The sequence below is a fragment of the Salvelinus fontinalis genome, chromosome 37 (genome assembly GCF_029448725.1).
Source record: "Salvelinus fontinalis isolate EN_2023a chromosome 37, ASM2944872v1, whole genome shotgun sequence".
Taxonomy (NCBI): domain Eukaryota; kingdom Metazoa; phylum Chordata; class Actinopteri; order Salmoniformes; family Salmonidae; genus Salvelinus; species Salvelinus fontinalis.
In genome coordinates, this window is record NC_074701.1 from 18,931,102 (window position 1) to 18,952,952 (window position 21,851).

General features: G+C 47.3%; 1 protein-coding gene across 10 annotated transcripts in view; it reads left to right on the forward strand.

Annotated features, from left to right (window-relative positions):
- Positions 1–20,955, forward strand: part of LOC129836311 (zinc finger SWIM domain-containing protein 8-like) — a 33,692-nt gene extending 12,737 nt beyond the window's left edge. For 2 of the 10 annotated variants that reach the window (XM_055902292.1, XM_055902293.1), the window contains 22 exons: positions 633–786; positions 1,815–1,909; positions 3,658–3,830; positions 7,298–7,405; positions 8,103–8,184; positions 8,576–8,696; positions 8,811–9,012; positions 9,080–9,255; positions 9,804–11,572; positions 11,774–11,872; positions 12,050–12,174; positions 12,292–12,607; positions 12,781–12,936; positions 13,132–13,354; positions 13,473–13,762; positions 13,889–14,163; positions 14,297–14,794; positions 16,050–16,248; positions 16,453–16,656; positions 16,815–16,934; positions 17,283–17,461; positions 19,398–20,955. In XM_055902292.1, coding sequence (XP_055758267.1) covers positions 633–786; positions 1,815–1,909; positions 3,658–3,830; positions 7,298–7,405; positions 8,103–8,184; positions 8,576–8,696; positions 8,811–9,012; positions 9,080–9,255; positions 9,804–11,572; positions 11,774–11,872; positions 12,050–12,174; positions 12,292–12,607; positions 12,781–12,936; positions 13,132–13,354; positions 13,473–13,762; positions 13,889–14,163; positions 14,297–14,794; positions 16,050–16,248; positions 16,453–16,656; positions 16,815–16,934; positions 17,283–17,461; positions 19,398–19,601 — 5,768 coding nt within the window. In that variant the 3' untranslated portion in view covers positions 19,602–20,955. The remainder of the gene's footprint in view (positions 1–632; positions 787–1,814; positions 1,910–3,657; positions 3,831–7,297; positions 7,406–8,102; positions 8,185–8,575; positions 8,697–8,810; positions 9,013–9,079; positions 9,256–9,803; positions 11,573–11,773; positions 11,873–12,049; positions 12,175–12,291; positions 12,608–12,780; positions 12,937–13,131; positions 13,355–13,472; positions 13,763–13,888; positions 14,164–14,296; positions 14,795–16,049; positions 16,249–16,452; positions 16,657–16,814; positions 16,935–17,282; positions 17,462–19,397) is intronic. The other 8 variants (XM_055902297.1, XM_055902295.1, XM_055902298.1 and 5 more) reach the window with 8 other exon arrangements.
- Positions 20,956–21,851: the final 896 nt, after the last annotated feature.

Sequence of the window (21,851 nt, forward strand, 5' to 3'; positions counted from 1 at the left end):
GAACCACAGCCATCACAGTTGTTGACATTATTCAGACTGCTTTCTTTCCTCATGTTGTTGATGGCAGGACAAGTGAGCCTAGAAACAGGTCTGTGTTTGTAAAGTTAGAGACCCATGTTTTTCATGGCAGCCAACTTTACAAAGCATACACACTCCCCAGTTTCTCTCTAGTGTGTCTCTCTGTCTTATACACAACACACTAACGGCCGAGAACCATGGAGCATGTTAGGGCGAGGAAACAACAGAGCCCCGTTCATTTTCGATGGATGGAAGCGAAGTGGGTGGTTGGGCGATGCAAGCATGGCGAGGGAGCGTTAACAGGGCAGGACCTAAGTTGTGGAAAGCTGAACTTTATGCAAATACATTGCGATATTGCAGCTGCGCTTGACCAATCGAAGCTCACTATAGCTTCCAGCCGCTACTGGATTGACTGTTGATGCCTCCACATGAGGGTGAAGCTAGCGTGGCTATCCAAGCAGAGCACAAAAGGAATTACCATTGTAACATAGGGACACACAGTATATTTCTATTCTGTTTTATTCTGTCTTACATGCATTTTAACACATATTCCCTCCAACACACTTTCACTCACTCACTCAATGTTTGGTTCTCTCTCTCTGTGTGTCTGTTAGATGGTCAGGTCATCCCTCTGGTGGAGCTATCAGCCAAGCAGGTGGCATTCCACATCCCGTTTGAGGTGGTGGAGAAGGTCTACCCTCCTGTCCCCGAGCAGCTGCAGCTCCGCATCGCCTACTGGAGCTTCCCAGAGAACGAGGAGGACATCCGGTGAGGCTGGATACACATGCACACGTTTGTTTTCCTATCCTTGTGGGGACCATAACATTTATTCACATTCAAAATCCTATTTTCCTTAACCCCTATTTCCTAAACCTAACCCAATTGTAACCCTAAAGTCTAAAATAGCATTTTTCCTTGTGGGGACTGGCGAAATGTCCCATTTTACTTGTTTTACTATCCTTGTGAGGACTTCTGTTACCCACAAGGATATTAAAACCAAACTGTGCACGCGCTCTGAAGTCTATCTGAGATCGTCTCGGATTTCCATAATATGTTCAGAGATATCTGGAGACACACTGATCTTTGTGGGATTGTTGTTAAAGGTCCAAGGCAACTGTTTTTATCTCAATATCAAATTATTTCTGGGTAACAATTAAGTACCTACTGTGATTTTCAATTAAAATTGTCAACAAGAAAAAGCTTTTTAGCACAGGGCAATTCTCAAGTAAGAATTATGCTAGGACTGTCTGGGAGCAGTCTAAATGAGGGGAAAGTGAAAATAAGTTGTTATTGGCAGAGGTTTGGAACTCTTTCTTATTTGTCTATTAACTAATTTACCACATTGTGATGTCAACATGGAAGGCCAAAACTATCCCACCAAAACCAAAACATTTCAGTCAGTTTTTTCAAACAGCTCTTACACTAAAAGGGCATTATCTTATTTTTCACAGATATTATTCCAACCTCATAGTGTGGAAATATGTATAAAACATAAAATAACATTTTGGACTACACTGGGCCTTTAAAGGATGACAAGGAAATGAAATGGCATGGGGCTTATTGTACATCGTACTCTCTCTGTTTTGGAATCCCATTCCATTTCAGCTTATCACACACCCACTCATTTACATTTATGAAATCACTCAGAACATTCACTAATGCCAAATACTGGGGACCACTCACGTATTATACAAATAGCTAGCACAACTTCAGAGGGGACATAGTATTTGGAGAAGTTAATGTATCTTAATTTTTCTCTGATCTCACCCCCTCTCTCTGCGGTTCTCCCTATGCAGGCTGTACTCGTGTCTGGCTAACGGCAGCCCTGATGAGTTCCAGCGAGGGGAGCAGCTGTACAGGATGAGGGCTGTCAAAGACCCTCTGCAGATAGGTGAGCACTGAGCAGTGTCAATCACCTAATTCCACCACAGCTCTAAGACAACAGCAGCACGGAAGGCTGAACTCTCCCAAACCTCCAACAAACCTCCATAAAGTTGTTCTGGTCACATATTGGCTAGGCTTGTTCCACAGCCCCACACTCACTCTGTGCTTTGGGCTTCAAAAACTAGTTATGCATTTATCTAGTTGAACATTTATCCCAGGTCAGATGCTGTTTTCACCTCAGTTGTGTTGGAATCCGGGTGGAGCCTCTGCATTTCTCTGCTCATCCCAGATGACTGGATTAGAGGAGCCGGCCAGGGAGGCAGGCAGGATGTGTGGGGATTACTTGTGCTTTAATGGCCCTAAATGGTCCTAACGGAGCCTCACTCACTAGCTCTAACAGATAGAGCTCAGTCCGCGCCACGCCACTCTCACCGCTCATCACTAGGGCTTAGAGTTTTCCTAACCCTGTGACACGACAACCTCTGCGCACTACTCTGGTGGTGATAGGCTACCACTAGGACCCAGAAGTTTTTCCCGGTCAGGGTATGTGGCCATATTTATCACTGATCATTCGCCATTGAGTTTGCCAACCCTCAGTTCATTACTAGAAAGAGAACTTGATGTAGCGTAATCGTGTAGGAATGTTGCTGTTGTACTGTGCCATTTAAGACATTTCCTAGGTCAATGAATGAAGCCACAGGGGTGAAATATAGTGCATAGACCTGCTATTACATGGACCACTTCAATGGGCACAGCACCTAGGATTAACTACAGGCCAAGCAGCCTGCCTGAAATCCACTGAGCATTCTACATAATGATTGGGTTACTCATCTATTACACTCAACATCACTGAGATGCCAGCTAGGATCAGAAAGTATTGCAGTGAAATGCCCCTTTTTTGCACTGCTCGATAGTGGCTTGGTGATTAATGCTTGTAAGTTATGTTAAAGACAATTCTGGGTAGCTGAAAGCAGATATCTAGAGATGTAACCTTTCCCACTGTATTAAACTTTGGAGTGGCATATATTAGCTTTTTCAAATACTTTCATAATGAACCAAGGGTTCTGATTCAAATGTTTACAACCATTTTGAAAGCAAGCGCTTTATCTTCATCTGCAGAGTGCGCCTCCATTGTTTTCCTGCGAGCCCAGGGTATGTCAGTGCTGTATTAGGTTAAACACATTATAGTTCATTGTGAGGTAATGGAAACCCTGTCTCCCAGTGGAAGTAGGAGGGGAAAGGAAGTAGGTTAGAGGTGGAGGAGGAGTTGGAGACTGCCAGGTAGGAGCAGAGAAACTGGAGCAGGAACAGAGCTTGGCTGACTGAAGGGGTCCTGATATGTTGAATCTGGAACAATTACTCTGAGTCGTTCCTCTACTCCCCCACCTCTCCTACCCTCCCCTCCTGCTCTGTGCCGGCTCGGGCTCACCAGGAGAATGCTGGCTGCTGTCCATTGGGTAAAAGCTTTTGGGCAACCTCCCCCTCTCCCTCTTTTTCCTCCTATCTCCTAGTCTTTCCATGTGCATGGAAATAACTGCCTTTCATTTCCTGTCTGGCAGCCCAGGCTCAGGACGCATTACAGCACTGCTGCTGCACAGTGTCGGCCATCACCCCCGCTTTATCATAATAACACTGTATTTCTCATTCCATTGCTCCAGTCTCATTGTCCGACACAGACAAATAGATGGACGTTACAGAGCAGATATTATCCCCTCTCTATTTCTTTCTCTCGCTCCCTCTCTCTCTCTCTCAAAGGTTTCCACCTCAGTGCCACCGTGGTGTCGCCCCAGGCTGGCCAATCAAAAGGGGCGTACAATGTGGCTGTCATGTTCGACCGCTGCCGCATCACTTCTTGCAGTTGCACCTGTGGAGCCGGGGCCAAGTGGTGCGCCCATGTGGTGGCCCTCTGCCTCTTCAGGATCCACAACGTGAGTTTAGAGTACAGACACAACATGAATCACACCGCCTTACCACATGAATACACCTATACACCTTTGTGCTGCAATTATAGTACAGTATACATGTGTGTGAGTTAGTGTAGTACTGTGATAACGGTCAATTCCATTTCAATTTAGGAACTTTTACTCCAAACCTGGCACAGACACAAGCCATAAGCCTATAGATGGGTTGACAACGTCACAACAACAATTTGTGTGCAACTCCGAGTTCAAAGGCTCTGTGTTGTTGTCATAGATTGCTAGCAACAATGACTAGAAGCTGTTTTGCGAATTGTAGATGACTTGTTTCAGCTGGTTGTATTTGTTCTTAATACCATGTCTTGCTTTGAGGTGTTTTGATGCTTGTCACGTCTATGCTAATATGGCTAGGGTTAGCTAGTCAGCTAACCAACAACTGTAACAATGTATTTGTACAACCAACAAGTGCTTCTTAGGCAAATGTATTTGTTTTTTCCAAAACATTTGCAGACGAAATATAGCTTACTTACGTGTAGTAATAATAATAATGTAATAATCCTTTGATTGTAAGCCAACCGTGTCTGTTTTTAAGTCGTGGTTGCACATATCGGTTTTGTTGGTAAACACCCCTACCGTCTATATAACACATTACTGTTGGAATACATTGTATGTATTCAAATAGCCTACAGATTTGCTGTATATATGTACAGAATTGTCTATCTGTGACTCATAGGGTGTAAGAGAGTGCTGAGGCACTATGAGTGTGTATGTGTGGGAGGCTCTGATGTCTTTGGGTGGAGGACTGTCTGTTCTCTACTGATATCACAGTGTAGGTGGGTCTTGCAAGGTCTGAGTTTGTGTGTTGGCATGAACAAGTGTGTGGGCTCAGTTCACCCTTTGACGTTATGTTCAGATGTTCTGAGATCATATGATCCCATGGCACTAAAAGCAGATTATGCCATAAGATCAGAATCAGAAAATCACATTGATCTTAAACTCTGCAAATCCTCATATTTGTTTTCCACTGGGGAACAACCCGATCTGTCTCTTTCTATATCTTTCTCTGTAATTATCAGTCCAGGAGAGAGCCTAGTCTCCCATAGCCATACCCGCACTCCCTGCTGTGTAGGTCTTCTCCCACTTCCGACTGTCACCTGTTCTGCGGCTGTGGCATGCACACACACCTCCATAGCTTTCTTGTGACCTTTTATCAGGCACACATGGACCCTCATTAACCATTATTGTATTGAATGGGTGGATTAGCTGTAAAGTAATTAACATCTCTCAGGCCCAGATGGGAGGCCGGCCTTTTCACCCTCTTTGTGAAAGTGGATATTGAAAACCTGTCGCCCTAGGTGACGCCATTCTCGCAAAGCCATGGGGGCTATGTTATGCTTAGACCTTTCCATTTATTCAGTCCACTTACTTGCCATAAGAGGTGACGTTTTGCCATGACAAAAGAGCGATGCAGTAGTCAAAACAGATTTAATCACTCCAAATACTCAGCGGGGAATGCAACAGTTGCCACGTCCCTCTCATGGGTTGGATATCAAATCATGAGAGGTCTTCAAATGAATGCTGCTACAGGTATTGTGAGAAATACAGACCCACTAGTGCAGTTTTTTGGGGGGTTGTGTTCAAATGGGGAACCGTAGGGTGTAGGTAGCTTTGAAATAATACATTATTAATAACCAGTTTTTTTATTTCCTGAAATTCTGTTCACACGGTGTGTCAGAATATAGGCACTGTGCTTTCAACAAGAAGTTGTCTAAATGTGTATCTTCTCAAACATACATCCACAGACTGAACCTACAGTTCTGTGTCTTCCCTGTTCCTCTGTAGGGCGCTTGGTCACACATACATGCACACAGGCACACACACATACGCACGCACACAGTTCAACTTGAGTGTGCTCAATTAGTTGCACATTATGAAACCACTCCAGAAGAACAATGCGATAAATACCAAGCACACACACACACACACACACACACACACACACACACACACACACACACACACACACACACACACACACACACACACACACACACACACGCGCAGCACAGAACTCTTGACTGTTAAGTGTGTGAAGCAATGTACATTAACACCCCTAAAGAACTGATCCATCTGTTATAACCTCTGATCTCAAAGCATTTTATTCTGAAATGTTTTGGTCAGAGATCAGCAGAAGATCCTCACCGAAAAGTTGGGGGTTAGGGGGAGTGTGTTGGCAATGGGCATATCTGCTGCTGATGATATAATCCTATTAATGAGTTTGGAATGGGGAGAGGCTATACGTCTGGTGCCCAAATGGATGACGTTTGTCTGCCAAGCAAGAGTCGAGTTCAGTTTAGCCAGTCGTCCCGATGAGCCCTTTCCAGCAAGCTAGCTAGTTTATTTTTGTGGCTAGAAACTTCGGTGAGAATTTGAAATGTCGAAATTGGGACTTGGGAGTGTTTAGAATCATTCTGTTTTTATCGGAGTAATTGTTATGTTTATTTTTTATTATTTGAATGTAACATTAGATGTTAATGCCGTAGTTGTACATTTTCAGGTGAAAATCACGACAATAAATGTTGCGCTTTAGCTGTCACCCTGGCCTTATATTGGCTAAACTATCTAGCTACTTCCCTCTCCTTACTGCGGCAAGCGGGAGCGAAGGACACTGTGCCCCGCGTTGCCGGTTTTCAGCGCAAACTCTCCCCATTGAGCAGTATAGGCTGCATCTCTGTGACATTCAGATGGTTACTACCAATATGTTATTTCTCGTGTAGGCTGCTATCCTACTCAAAATAAAATGAAGTGGGATGGAACAAATTGGAGATGGTGACCAATGCTACAAGTTATTTCTCCCTCGCCCTTCAAAATACACATCACTTTCTCTCATAAGTTTTATCTAGCACCATGCTGTTGCCAGCATAAACGAAGGGCATATCAGAACGATTTACTGAACCGTATCGATTCGTGTCCACACTCGACTCTCAGCTGTGCGACACACTTCATCCATTTAGGCACCAGGCATGTCCGTATAGCTTCTCTCCATGAAATGTTCTTTAGCAGGCTATTAGAGCACAAGCATGCCGCTGTCCCTCCCTATCTTGCTGTTTGTGCTATTTACCCTGGCTATTAAAACATACTCGGCCCATCATCATTATATCATCCCCTCTGTTCCTTTCTCATGTCTCCATCCTGGGCCAGGAATCCCAAGTGTTTCCGCTCCCATTCACCACACAGTAGTAGCAGACCACCTCTCTCTCTCTTTGCCGTCTTATTTTAATGTGAGGTATATTATAACCTTTTCCTGTTGTAGTGGTGTCTTGTGCTGTACGACCCCCAAACTTGAAGTTTGTTGCACACCTACATTTCAGTTTATATTTTAATTCTCTGCATTTAAACTCACTGTGTGAACAGAAAACCGAGCAAGGTGAGATCCTAAATGTACACTAATGCCTGTCACTCCTCTGTTTGTCTGCCAGGCGTCTGCAGTGTGCTTGCGAGCCCCCGTGTCAGAGTCCCTGTCCCGGCTGCAGAGGGACCAGCTGCAGAAGTTTGCCCAGTACCTCATCAGTGAGCTTCCCCAACAGGTAAGACTGTCGCACCACACTAACTGGTTAGATTATCTGCTAGCTTCACTTCAGGAATAATGGGTTGGCTGGGTATCTCAATGTGGAGGGTCATCATAACTAGGAGGCAAGTTTCAACCACTGAAAGTTACATTCAAATGTGTAAATATAAATATTGTTGTATTAGCAAAGCCATATATTGTGCATAGAATCCTAGACACATTTCTCAATCCCTTTTAGGCTCTTCAAAAACATTTAGATAATGTTGTTTATCTACTGAAGATCACCAATAGTTGCAAAAATACATTCAGTTGAATGTGTGAACAATGTTGTTCTACCTCCCAGTGGCTAGGTCTGTAGAGGTAGCTATGCTCCGCCTGTAACAGGCCCAGTCTCAATACTCCCTTTGTCTGCCCCTTGTGCTACTGGGATAAAGAACACAGTAGTTGCATTGTCTCCTTATGTATTACAGTCAATAGTGCAGTGTTGGTCAGTGTAATGTTACTCAGCTCTAAGGCCAACTGTATTTCTTAGCTGTAATTAGAGCCTTGTGTTCAAAACGTAGGATTTAACAAGTAGCCATGAGAAGCTATGCCCCCCCCCCCCCCCCCCCCACCCTGAAACAATGGCGAAACCGATTGTCATAACCTATCATTAATGGATCTGAAACAGATTCTGTCATACTCATTAAAACTGATCTGTTATTTTTCTCCTCCAGATTTTGCCCACAGCCCAGAGGCTCCTGGATGAGCTCCTGTCCTCCCAGTCCACAGCCATCAACACAGTGTGTGGGGCTCCCGGTACGCCCTGCACTTCTGTTTGCCACCTGTAGGGGGCAGCCTCTACTTATCTCTCACAAGGGTTCATGATGTGATCGGAGACGATGATAATGAGTCAAAGTGCTGTGTATTGTATGGGGTGTAACTCACCACATCCGCCACCAATATGAGATAGAGGTTGCGTCCCACGCCCACAACTGTAGATAGTGCAAATGGTAGAGAGAGAGGCCTGAGGGCGTTTTGCTCATGTGTATATATGTGTGGTTTGAGCATGCTATAAAGTGGTTCAGATGGCCCTCACATGACATGTGTTTCCCAATTATCAGCTTAAATCAGCATCTTGACATTTCCTGTATGTTTGTTGTATTTCATTTCTCTGGCTTTGCGTTTACTCCCTGTCTCCTGTGTACAGACCCCACTGCTGGCCCCTCAGCCTCTGATCAGAGCACCTGGTATCTAGATGAGTCTACGCTCAGTGACAACATCAAGAAGACTCTGCACAAGTTCTGTGGCCCCTCTCCTGTTGTCTTCAGGTAAGACAGAGACTGGCATAGTCAAAGGTAACAGGTATATTACGGAGAGGACGCAGGTAATGTGTGGAAGTTTACTTGCTAACCTGTGTGTGTGCTCCCTCTCTCCCGGTGCAGTGACGTCAACTCCATGTACCTGTCATCCACGGAGCCTCCGGCGGCGGCAGAGTGGGCGTGTCTGCTGAGGCCGCTGAGGGGGCGGGAGCCCGAGGGGATCTGGAACCTCCTGTCCATCGTCAGGGAAATGCTCAAGAGGAGAGACAGCAATGCTGCACCCCTACTAGAGATCCTCACTGAGCAGTGTCTCACTTATGAACAGGTAACCCACACGTTACATACATACTTATTCACACATGATAGGACAGAGGTGACTGTTCTCTCCTCAGATCATTGGCTGGTGGTACAGCGTGCGTACGTCGGCATCCCACAGCAGTGCCAGCGGGCACACGGGGCGCAGTAACGGGCAGTCGGAGGTGGCAGCCCACGCCTGCGCCAGCATGTGTGATGAGATGGTCGTTCTGTGGAGGCTGGCTGTCCTAGACCCCACCATGAGCCCTCATAGGTGAGGTCACTTCCCTTTCTTCCTGTCTAACACTTAGCCTTGGTTTCCTACATCAACTAGAATAGTGTCTAATACTGACAACACAGCACTCCTCCTGTCTCTCTTACCTTCAATTCAATTCTCACTTTCACAACCCATCCCATGTCTATATCTGTCTGCGTTGGGTTGATATACACTCTTTTGAGGCTCTGTTAAGTTCATCTGGTTAGAGCAGTAAGTGTTTGGGACATTGAGTGTATTAGACCAGGGCATCCTCCTGATCCACTGTGACCTGATTGCTGCTTTGCTTTTAGAGTGCTATGTGGTCTCACTCGACACTGTGTTAAATTAGCTCTTTGAGACGCAATGACAGAAAGCGAAATAAGGAACAACCGTGTCAGTTCCTTGCAGAAAGCTCTTTGTGTGTGTCTTTCAGTTACAATGGCAATTATCGGAATAATGGTGTGTGTGTGTGCTTGTTTGTTACTATCGTCTCTGCTCTGTGGCCCTTGTTTCCTTGACTGACTATAACAATGTGTGTCTACGTTTCTTTTTACACCATCCCATAGGCGTTTGGAGCTGGCTGCCCAGCTCAAGCAGTGGCATCTGAAAGTGATTGAGATCGTGAAGCGAGGACAACACCGCAAGTCCCTGGACAAACTGTTCCAGGGCTTCAAGCCAGCCGTGGAGTCCTGCTACTTCAACTGGGAGGTGGCCTACCCACTGCCAGGCATCACCTACTGCAGTGCAGACAAGAAGAGCGCTTCCTTCTGCTGGGCCAGGGCAGTGCAGCAGCAGAGAGGGGCCAAGGCTGGCCTGGCTGGAGACACCACTGAACTTGGAGGAGGAGGGGGGAGATCTGGCAGCTCTGAGGGAGGTGGGGGAGACTACAAGGGCAGAAGTCCCCAACAAGAAGTGGCGGTCAGGCCCAAAGAGACCATCGTGAGCAAGAGGAAGGGGTTGTCGGCCGGGGGCGGAGGAGGGGTCCTAGTGCGGCTAGGGGGCAGTGTGTCTCTCTCTCTAGAGGAGGGCAGTAGTAAGGGGATGTACAAAGGCGCAGGTTCCTCCTCGTCCACTGGGGGCAAGGCTAAGATAGCCCAGGGGGGCAAGTCGTCCTCTGGGGGATCAGGAGTGGTAGGGGGAAAACACCAAGCGGCCAAGCGGCGCACCAGCAGTGAGGACAGCTCCCTTGAACCTGACATGGCCGAGCTGAGCCTGGATGATGGCTCCAGTCTGGCGCTGGGTGCTGAGGCCAGCAACACCTTTGACTTCACGCCCCCGCCGCCTGAGATGCTGCCCTCACCAAGCCCTCTACTCAGAGAGCCACACAAATACAGTGGGGGAGGGAAAGGGGCCGGAAACACGCCCAAGGAGCGCGCCTTCGAGGGCAAACGGGTCACTCTTGCTGCCACCCTGCCTGCCACTGAGCCCCAGCCCGCCTTCCCCACCAAAGAGAATGCTGCTGTCATCGTAGAAGCAGCCATTGCTGTGGAGAAGGTGGTGAATGTGGAGGCGGAGATGAATGGAAATGAGGAGGCGGCCATCGCTGGAGACGCTCGGCCCTCCACCTCGGTTGTTACCGTGACTGCAGCTGCTGCCAAGTCACCGCGTGGTGCCCGCCGAGAAACTGGCACCGAAGCCGTAGCCCTGCCCAATCAAGCCCCAGAGGGAGCAGCAGAAGCAGGGGCAGGAGGAGACCCTGTAGGAGAGGATGACTACCAGGCCTACTTTCTGAATTCAGCTAATGAGGAGGGGGCAGAGAGAGTGTCGGAGAACAACAATGAGGAGGAACCAGACATCTTTGCTGGGATCAAGCCACTGGAGCAGGAGGGCCAGATGGAGGTGCTGTTTGCGTGTGCAGAGGCCCTCCACGCTCACGGCTACAGCAACGATGCCTGTAGACTGGCAGTGGAGCTGGCTGGAGACCTGCTGGCCAACCCTCCAGACCTGAAGGTGGAGCAGCCCCAGACCAAGGGCAAGAAGAGCAAGGTGTCCACCAGCAGGCAGACCCAGGTGGCCACCAACACCCTGGTTAAGACCTCCTTCCTGCTGACGGTGCTGAGCGAGAGGCTGGAGCTTCACAACCTGGCCTTCAGCACGGGTATGTTCTCTCTGGAGCTGCAGAGGCCCCCAGCCTCCACCAAGGCCCTGGAGGTCAAGCTTGCCTACCAGGAGTCAGAGGTGGTGGCTCTGCTGAAGAAAATCCCTCTGGGCCTGGTGGAGATGACGTCCATACGGGACAGGGCCGAGCAGCTCCGAGACGGGAACTTCTGTGACTACAGGCCCGTCCTGCCCCTCATGCTGGCCAGCTTCATATTTGATGTGCTGTGTACCCCAGGTGAATCTCACTACATATTTTAAATTTGCCATGTTTTTTCCTTCCACATTGAGATTCTGTTTGAGCTCACACAATACATACACAGATATATAACGTTTACTTGATAATTGATCTGAATTACACGTCATGCAGTCATCACACAAGTGAGACTTCCAGTCATTTATATTTCACCTCGTCCCCCTCTCTATGTTGTTTGTACAGTTGTGTCCCCCACAGGTTCCCGTCCGCCTAGTCGTAATCGGAACAACGAGATGCCTGGAGATGAGGAGCTGGGCTTTGAGGCGGCTGTAGCAGCACTGGGTAAGATCAACCACAAGGTTTTTTGCATTTACACCCTCAGAAAGAGTCAGGCGCCATTTAGTGGTTCCGTGTTGAGGTTAGTGATACTTAAATAGGAAAACGTCCTGGTACTAGTTTGGCTTAGAAACATATGAATTCTTTTGCTTCTGTCTTCATCTTTCTAACCCCCTGGTGTAGGTATGAAGACCACAGTGAGCGAGGCAGAGCATCCTCTGCTGTGTGAGGGGACCAGGAGAGAGAAAGGAGACTTGGCTCTGGCCCTCATGATCACATACAAGGATGACCAGAGCAAGCTGAAAAAGGTAGACCTTCTGCACTGTGGCCAGTAGAATAACTAGTTACCAACAAACATATTAATGCATTTTTTGAATGCATTTTAAGGCTTGTGGATGACTCACCTTCTCTCTCTGGCCTTCCAGATCCTGGACAAGCTGCTGGACAGAGAGAGCCAGACCCACAAGCCCCAGACCCTGAGCTCCTTCTACTCCAGCAAGCCAGCTGCCAGCAGCCAAAGGAGCCCGTCCAAGCACGCTACCCACACTGCTCACGGACACGGAGGTGCCACCGGAGGGGTGTCCAAACATGCCCCCAACACCACAGCTGCAGCCGGGTCCTCCTCCTCCTTGCAAGCGGTGGCTGCTGGGGGGGCGGCAGGACAGCAGGCGGGTCTGGCGGGCAGTGGGGTGCAGAACAACTCCACAGCCGGAGAGTGTGTCAGTGAGGCCAGAGAGCAAGGTGAGACACAGACAGGGTGGTAATGACATACTTTACCTGTGATGCACTGAACATGAGGTGTTACCCTACCTATGCGAAACAGATTTGTTGAAAATGGAAGGAATTGTTTTAATCCAACTCTGTTACTACTGTTTAGATGTAAAACTTATTCGATACATAACTTATTGTCTTAGCAGATGGCGTACAGCCTGCGTCATGTGACCAGCCGAGTGAGGCTGTCCCATTCAAGCCAGAGGGCACAGTGCCGAGTCGCTTGGCGCTGGGAGGACGGGGGGCATACAGCGGGCGCTGCTGGGGCTCTCCTGTCCGCCAGAAGAAGAAACACACAGGTAACCATGACAACCCCACCTCAACCTCAGATTAAGACACTGGCTGTCTCTCAAATAACAGCCTATACTGTATAGTGTGCACTGCATTTAAACAGGGTGTATTGTATGACTCGAATGGCCATCTAGAGGTAGTATTGACACTTGGCTGACGAGATAGAAGTTTGAGTTTTAAGGGTTTTTACCTTGTTGTGCCAGGCATGGCGAGTATCGACAGCAGTGCTCCTGAGACCACCTCAGACAGCTCCCCCACCCTTAGTCGACGCCCTCTCAGAGGGGGCTGGGCCGCAGCTTCCTGGGGGAGGGGCCAAGACAGTGACAGCATCAGCAGCTCCTCTTCTGATTCGCTAGGCTCCTCCTCATCCAGTGGCTCTCGCAGGGCCGGAGGCGGAGCTAGAGCAAAGAGCACAGACACCAGCAGGTGAGTGACTTCTACATATTCTATACACGTGTTGATGCCATCTGATTATTGGAGAACTCAACTAAGGTATTCACAAAAATATGCTAATTGAACATTCCTCTTCTCGCCCCCCTCTTAGGTATAAAGGGCGTCGTCCCGAGTGCCATGCACCACATGTGCCCAACCAACCGTCTGAGGCGGCGGCCCACTTCTACTTCGAGCTGGCCAAGACCGTGCTGATCAAGGCCGGGGGCAACAGCTCCACCTCCATCTTCACCCAGCCCTCAGCCAGTGGAGGCCACCAGGGGCCCCACCGCAACTTGCACCTCTGTGCCTTTGAGATCGGCCTGTACGCCCTAGGCCTGCACAACTTTGTCTCGCCTAACTGGCTCTCCAGGACCTACTCCTCCCACGTCTCCTGGATCACAGGTGAGGGGCTTTGTTTTTCTCTGTCCTTTCTCATCGGGATAGTTCACCCCAAAAGCGAAGTTTCTTCTTTCATAGTCCATGAGACAGTAGTAGCTATAATGAATGTCTCTCCCTCTTCCCCTCCAGGCCAGGCCATGGAGATCGGCAGTGCTGCCCTCAACATCCTGGTGGAATGCTGGGACGGGCACCTCACCCCTCCCGAGGTGGCATCACTGGCCGACAGAGCATCACGGGCGCGGGATCCTAACATGGTTCGCGCTGCGGCTGAGCTGGCCCTAAGCTGCCTGCCCCATGCACACGCCCTCAACCCCAATGAGATCCAGAGGGCCCTGGTGCAGTGCAAGGAACAGGTACATGTCCGGTACTCTTCAGTTCTGCAGAAGACACATCGGACTACTCATGTAGGCTGGGCATCCTTTTATTCTTTTACCCTTTTATCCATTTTCTCTCTGTAATGCACTTTTTTCCCTAAATCTCCTCATCCTTTCTTCGCTCTCTCTTTTCTTCACCTCCTCCCCTCCTCTCTCCCTGCAGGACAACGTGATGCTAGAGAAAGCCTGTATGGCTGTAGAGGAGGCAGCCAAGGGGGGCGGTGTGTACCCTGAGGTTCTGTTTGAGGTGGCCCACCAGTGGTACTGGCTCTATGAGCAGACAGTAGGAGGGGGGTCAGGGGCCCAGCGTGAAGGCCCGGGACGCTGTGGGGCCAACGGTGGAGCTGGAAGGAGGCCCCCAGAGACGGGCCTCGGTGTAATGGACAACATTGGCAACATGGATTCCTCCGGCGTCGCTACGGTGACGGCCTCAGTGACAGCAGCGGCTGTGGTGCCCGTCATCTCTGTGGGCTCCACCATCTACCAATCACATGCCCTTCCCGGCTCGGCCATGGCCCACCCCCACACCCAGGGCCTGCACCCCTACACCACCATCCAGGCCCACCTACCCACAGTCTGCACCCCCCAGTACCTGGGGCACCCACTGCAGCACGTCCCCCGGCCCACTGTATTCCCTGTGTCAGGGGGTGCCTACCCACAGGTAAGAGGACTGTCTGGAGTCATCATTGGAGGGAGGGAGACTGACGGAGACAAGGAGATACTGATAAGATGGGCTGAGGGAGAGATAGTGGGGGAGATGAATTTGATAAGAGATGGACATGGAGAGGACAATTAGAGTCTAATTGAATTATTACTGGGTTTTAACAACAACAACAAAAATATTTAACTAGGCAAGTCAGTTAAGAACAAATTCTTAATTTACAATGCCGGCCAAACCCTCCCCTAACCCGGACGACGCTGGGACAATTGTGCGCCACTCTATGGGACTCCCGATCACGGCCAGTTGTGTTACAGCCCGGCATCGAACCAGGGTCTGTAGTGATGCCTCTAGCACTGAGATGCAGTGCCTGAGACCGCTGCACCACTCGGTACTTACTATCACAAATAAACTCAGAAATAGGCTGGTTGAAAATCATTCCTAGGCTTCCAGTGAAACACTGTAGCTTCCATCTACTTTGAAGACATAATGTATCCCTATACACCCCCAACTTTGCTTCACACTAGATGCAAGCCTTCTCTCAGTCCCTAGAACATCACAGAGCATATCAGATGGTAGAGACTGTTATTATTGTTATTTTTTTATTACAACTTTGATTTCATACACCTGTTTCTGTATATTGTATTTTATTAACTTTTTGGTTTCATTAAATGCTTGTGATAGTTTTTTACAGTGCAAAAATTAGATCAAGGGGGGACAGAAAGATGTACAGACAACATTGACACTGAGTTTCAAGGCGACTCAACTAGGACTACAACTGGACCACTGCCCTAGTGATCAGTATGCACCGGTGTACACATAGTGTTTGACTTCAAAAATAGCAATTTCTCAAGCAATAATTTTGCTAGGGCTGTTTGGGAGTGGTCTGAGTGGGGAGGGGAACACGGAAAACTAGCTGTTATTGGAATAAAGGTTTGGAACTCTCTTTTAATATTGTCACCAGGCAAAACTCCATGCCACCAACAGGCTGAAATTTCAGGCAGTCTTTTCAAACAGCTCTTACACTTAAAGGGAATTATCACCAATTTCATAGTACTATTCCAACTTCCTAGTGTGAAAATGTATATAAAACACAGCAAATCACATTTTTGACTGCACTGTGCCTTTAAGCCCATGACCATTGTCTTTCGTCACTCCAACGTGTTGCTTGTCCCTCAGTGCAGACGAATGTCGCACTATCTGGCGTAAGATAGTGGCCCAGGACTGCAACAGAGAATAGCATCTAACTAATTTTAAGTGTGTATGTGTGCCCTCTCAGGGAATGCACCCGGCCTTTATCGGTGCCCAGTACCCGTTCTCAGTGGCCACTGGCCCCCATCCGCCCATGGCAGCGACAGCGGTCACCTTCCCCGGTGTTCCCGTGCCGTCCATGACCCAGATCGCCGTCCACCCCTATCACACCGAGACCGGCCTGCCTCTTAGCACCACTGTAGCAGGTTAGCAGAGACCACTGCTGTGGGTGTGTGCATGCACGCCTTTGTCCCTTGTATGTCTATAGATGTAAAATAATAATCTATTTAACCCATGTAAGTGGGTGTAGTTGATGGTTCACATTTGATAGCAGAGGTTGTAAAAAAAAAAATAAAAAAAAAAAATGTTTGCACTTGGATGTTTTATAATGGACTCTCTATGGCACTCAGGAGCCGCATCTTTTTCCCCTTTCTATCCAGTAGGTGGCGTCCATTCAGGCGCCACAATCCAGGCCATTCAGGGGTCATCTCTTCCTGGAATGTCTTCTCAGCCTGTCTCATTGGTCAGCGCCCCCTTCCCGTCTGAAGACGAGCAGCATAGCCAGCCAATCAGCCAGCAGGGCCTTCACTACCTGCACTCAGCATACAGAGTTGGTGAGGAACAACCATTCTTTTTAAGTGTCTATGATAAGCGTCTCTAGATGGTATATGCACTGGGAATATCAGTTCAATCATTTGCTATGGTTAAGCTTTTGATTCAAACTAATTGATGGTGTTGATAACTGTGATATTTGACCCTGACTCTTTGATAGGCATGCTAGCTTTGGAGATGCTTGGCAGGAGGGCTCACAACGACCACCCCAATAACTTCTCCCGCAGCCCCCCATACACAGAGGACGTCAAGTGGCTCCTGGGCCTGGCTGCACGGCTAGGTGAGCAAGGGCAGAGGCAGGGGTGAAGAGGGCATTCTGCAGGCATCTTTGATTCTAGTGGTTGTTTGATCTATTACGGTGTTTTGGGAATTATAGATTTGAATTATTGATACAACAGCATAACAGTATCTGTTGGTTTACGAAGGTGAGGACTGCAGTTGAATGCTAAGTAAGACACATAAACAGAAATATCGATATCAGAGCACTGCATTTTCTGTGTATGTTGAGAGGATTTTACTGAAATGACAGGGCACTCTGCCAGAATTCAAAGTAGAACATATGTTAGCCATAGACTTATGTTAACTGTCAGTAAATACTAAATTCTCCCGGTTCTCCCATCCTCTCCAGGGGTGAACTACGTGTACCAGTTCTGTGTGGGTGCGGCTAAGGGCGTGCTCAGCCCCTTCGTTCTTCAGGAGATCATCATGGAGGCTCTCCAGAGACTGAACCCCGCCCACATCCATGCCCATCTCCGCACGCCTGCCTTCCACCAACTGGTGCAGCGCTGCCAGCAGGCCTACCTACAGGTAACACCAGGTTCCAGGCTGCAAACTACACCCTAGATCCTTCCCTTAGCCCCTTCAACAGGCCTATTGAAAGGTAACACCAGAGCACAGGCCGCAAACAACCCCTAGCCACTTAGCTTATACATACCTGGCCATGTGGTGAATGGTGATGGCTTCACCTAGTCTTCCAAGACTTAGGGGATATTTTTGCCATATTGCCCACACCTATCAAGTTATTTCAGATCTGTAAACAGCTAAGGGGCTCACATCTTACCAGTACATACAAATACACCACCTCTTCACTAGCCACGAAGCTGTTTGGTAAACACCATGGACCTCATATCCTGAGCGTACACGTTGACTGTCCCCTTGGATAAAAGTGTACAAAACAACCACATTTTTATATCCAGATACTAGGTTAGAAACTGATCAGAGTGGGTGTATTCTGTGTATTGGCAGGGCAGAGGGAGTATTATCTTGGGGAGGAGAAGGAGAGTGAGCGTTTCTCACAGCTTACATAAATAGTTGATGAAGTCCGAGTGCTACACACCGTGGAGAAGGGAGACTCATGAGTGCATCCACTGGATAGCCTGCTCTGATGGGGAAGCGGCTAACCGGCTGTGACAGTTGCAAAGCTGAAAGGCATGTTGCCCCCTGGAGATTCTGTACTTGCTCACATGCATATGCACGTGCACACTGAATTCCTTGCTTCCTTGCTGTGGTTTGAGTCACTGTCTTTCTACTTTAAACGAGGCTAGATAAAACCGCTGTGTGGGCTTTAAAGGTGAATGTTCAAATTCTTACTTATGAAGAGGTGTGTGTTACACTTTACAATTTGCCCCAGTGTAAGCTGACTTTCTCTTATCTGAATGATGTGTTATTTCTACACACACTCTCACAAGTGTGTGTGTGTTGGCACATTTGTTGATGTCCGCTGACAATATCAGCGTGACACAGGCTCTCCACTCTTTCTCATCAGGCAGTTAATGAGATGAGGTATCTGGGGGTTGTACTCAAAAGGAACTGTACCGTGACTGACAATGAATCATTTCCTCAGTCACTGAAAGGGAAGGAATTCCATATGCTGGGTGTCGTTATGGATGTCTTGTGATGTCTTTCTCTGGAATTGGTTCTTCACTCCCCCTTAGAACACATCCTGTTCATATTAAACTCGGGTAAATGAGGTCAAAAGAGTAACTTTTGTGGTTCTTATATTGAAATTACTGTCTGAAATTGCAGCAGTACCAGAGGTTAGTGTCTACCCTTTTGAGTCATACTTCATTAAACAGCACCATTGTGAGCAAACTGAAGTGCTCTGTTTCCCATTAATAATTTAGTAATTTAACCTCATTATGATGCAGAATCTGTCCTGAGAGGTAAAAAATGAAGCACCTGCTCAAAGCTGGGAGTGAAGACTGAATTCTCATCACTTCATCAATGCCCTAACAAAGGGCTAACCCTGAGATGGAGGGATGTGATTAAATTAACCCATTTAAACTCCGCATGCTAGCGCGTCTCAGTATGAAATACATTGTCCAGAAGCAGAAATATAATTTAAACCACCTAGTTAAAGGTGTCCGTATCAAGGTATACTATTAAGATAGTGGACCACATAAGGATATCTGTATCCTACCCGAACACTGTTGTCCAATCCATATCTACCCCCTAGCCCCTATATAGTTGTGTAGATCTGAATGGATTGATATTCACAATGTGGTGAAGATTCCGCAGAGTCTCTCAGAGAACAAAGTGGAGCTATTACCATACTTGTATCAGACCAATTTTCTCCATTCATTGTGGGTAGGCGTTGGTTTTGAATTTGAGTAAAGAGATGACCCCTGGGTGCCCTATCTCTGTGCCTAACTTTGACATAAGTAGTAAAGTAGATGACCCTTTGGTGCCCTGTTTGACTTACAGTCCATCTGATCCTCTGTCCCCCTCTCCATTCCCACTGCAGTACATCCACCACCGGCTGATCCACCTGACCCCGGCCGACTACGACGACTTTGTCAACATCATCCGCAGCGCCCGCGGGGCCTTCTGCCTGACCCCTGTGGGCATGATGCAGTTCAACGACGTGCTGCAGAACCTGAAGAGGGGCAAGCAGACCAAGGAGCTGTGGCAGCGCATCTCTCTGGAGATGGCCACCTTCTCCCCATGACTATGAGGGCAGTGGAGTGGGAGAGGAACGACGCTCCCACCCCACAAACCCACAGCCCTGTCAATCTGTCTCTTTCCATCGACCCTTAGCCCTGCATCGAACGCTCTCTCCATTCGCCTCTCTGGCCTCTCGCTCACCTGACGTCACCCATCTCCTTGTGTACACTGACGTACACACCCTACACAGCACACAGGCAGCACAATCAACCCCCATTTCCTTTTAGATGTCATAGGTGTGTGATACACAGTTTGAGGTAAGCTGAATGGAGATCAGTTTATGTAGTTTTCTATATCTGTTTGTGACTGAATTGCAGTTCCCATTTATCATTGTTCATGTCTCTTTGTAACTTCCTGTAACGTATATTCCCAACTCATGTTCATCCTCCCAACTTTCCTACCAGAAGCTGTCACGAAGGATGCTTTATGGTTGCTTGGGGTGTATAAGTTGTCATTTATTTTGTTGTTGATGTTAGTTGGTTCTTTTATTGAAACCACTGAGCAAATCAGATTCATACTGCAACATTCCTCTGTCCTGGGGGAGTGAGCCTCCACCAGTCACTACGGATCTGAATTTTAGGTTTTCTGACAGTGTTTCAACAAGAAAGAAAAAAGCAAGACAAAAACAGTTTGTTGAAATAATTGAAAAAAGAAATGTAATACGAAAATTATCTGAGTACGGGTGAGGATTCTTTTTAGTGTTTTGTTTAATCTTTTGTTTTTGATATTTTGTATAGAATAACGTGTATGCAGAGAGGACTTTGAGAATGAGCGAGTGTTAACATGAGTTTTGTGTGGGTTACCTTTTCCAATTTAGCGGTATGAGGTTTTGGGTCTAAAAACACAGGAGTCTGGCTGGACCAAGCTCATCATTGGCCCTTTTGTAGTGGTTCAAGAGTGCAAGTGTACGGCCCCTGAGAATCTCAAGTACAATCATCCAATCAAATATCAGGATCACATAAAGGATGAGTGGACATGACATTTACATATGCCCTGCACATGTAGAATCATAAAAGTGCTATGCTCATAAAGGCTTATATGCAGACTGGGTTTCCAGGACACATCCATCAGCTGTTACTTTGGAATTCATGTCCATTGATGTTTTATAGGCGGCGTTGCCAGATCCCTGTGTTCCAAATCCACACCTCCAACCTTGCTCTGGAGCTCACGGGGTGAAGGGTGACTTAGTAGAAAATGTACTGTGATATTTTTGTATTCCTCGAAGTGTAGCTTGATTGAAAAAAAAAAAGACACATTTTGATGATTGCAAGAGGTTGTAATTTAGAATTTAAAAAAAAAACGGATGAAGCAATACTGAAATGTAGAGTTTACTTAATAAAGGTAATTCAAAACACTAATTTGCTGTAATTTTATTTTACGTGGGTCGAAAGTGCAAGTGAGTACAAAAATTGACACTTGAACTACCTATTAATGTAAATCAGAAATAGTCTACTTATTTTAAATCCTCTGACCACAAACTCCAATGGATTTGACTGGCAAAATAAAAACGTATGACATAAAATTCATTCTTCGGTCTGTCACAGTATGACCAGGAGAGGGAACCATAGGGTAATTTATGATCGAGTTCCAGTAGTCTGGCTAATTAATCTGAGTTAATTTCGACATTTATAGTTAATCTTTAATTCCCAAAATTTCGTTCAAAGTGGCTTTCATGGAATGGTTCCCAAATGGTGGTTCATAAGACAATGCAGTTTACATAGGAAGACACATTTGCAATGTTTTACAATTGCTACACTTGCTACCTGCTCATACACCAAAGTTAGCATTGTATCAAGATTTTTGTCCTCTAGTGACCCAAGTAAAAGGAGTAGCATGGCTCAGTACTCTGCATTGGAGAAAAATGTTTGTTATGGTCTCGTATTAATTACAGAATTGTATAATGTGCAGCTTATCAAATACTAAACAAAAATATCAATGCAACAATTTCAAAGATCTGTCTGAGTTACAGTTCATAGAAGGAAATCAATCAATCAGGCCCTAATCTATGGATTTCACGTGACTGGGCAAGGGTGCAGCTATGAGTGGGCCTGGGAGGGCAAAGGCCCACCCACTTGAGAGCTAGGCCCAGCCAATCAGAATTAGTTTTTTATCAACAAAAGGGTTTTATTACAGACAGAAATACTCCTGTTTCATCAGCTGACCAGGTGACTGGTTTCAGACGATCCTGCAGGTGAAGAAACCTGATGTGGAGGTCCTGGGCGAGCATTGTTACACTTGGTCTGTGGTTGGACGT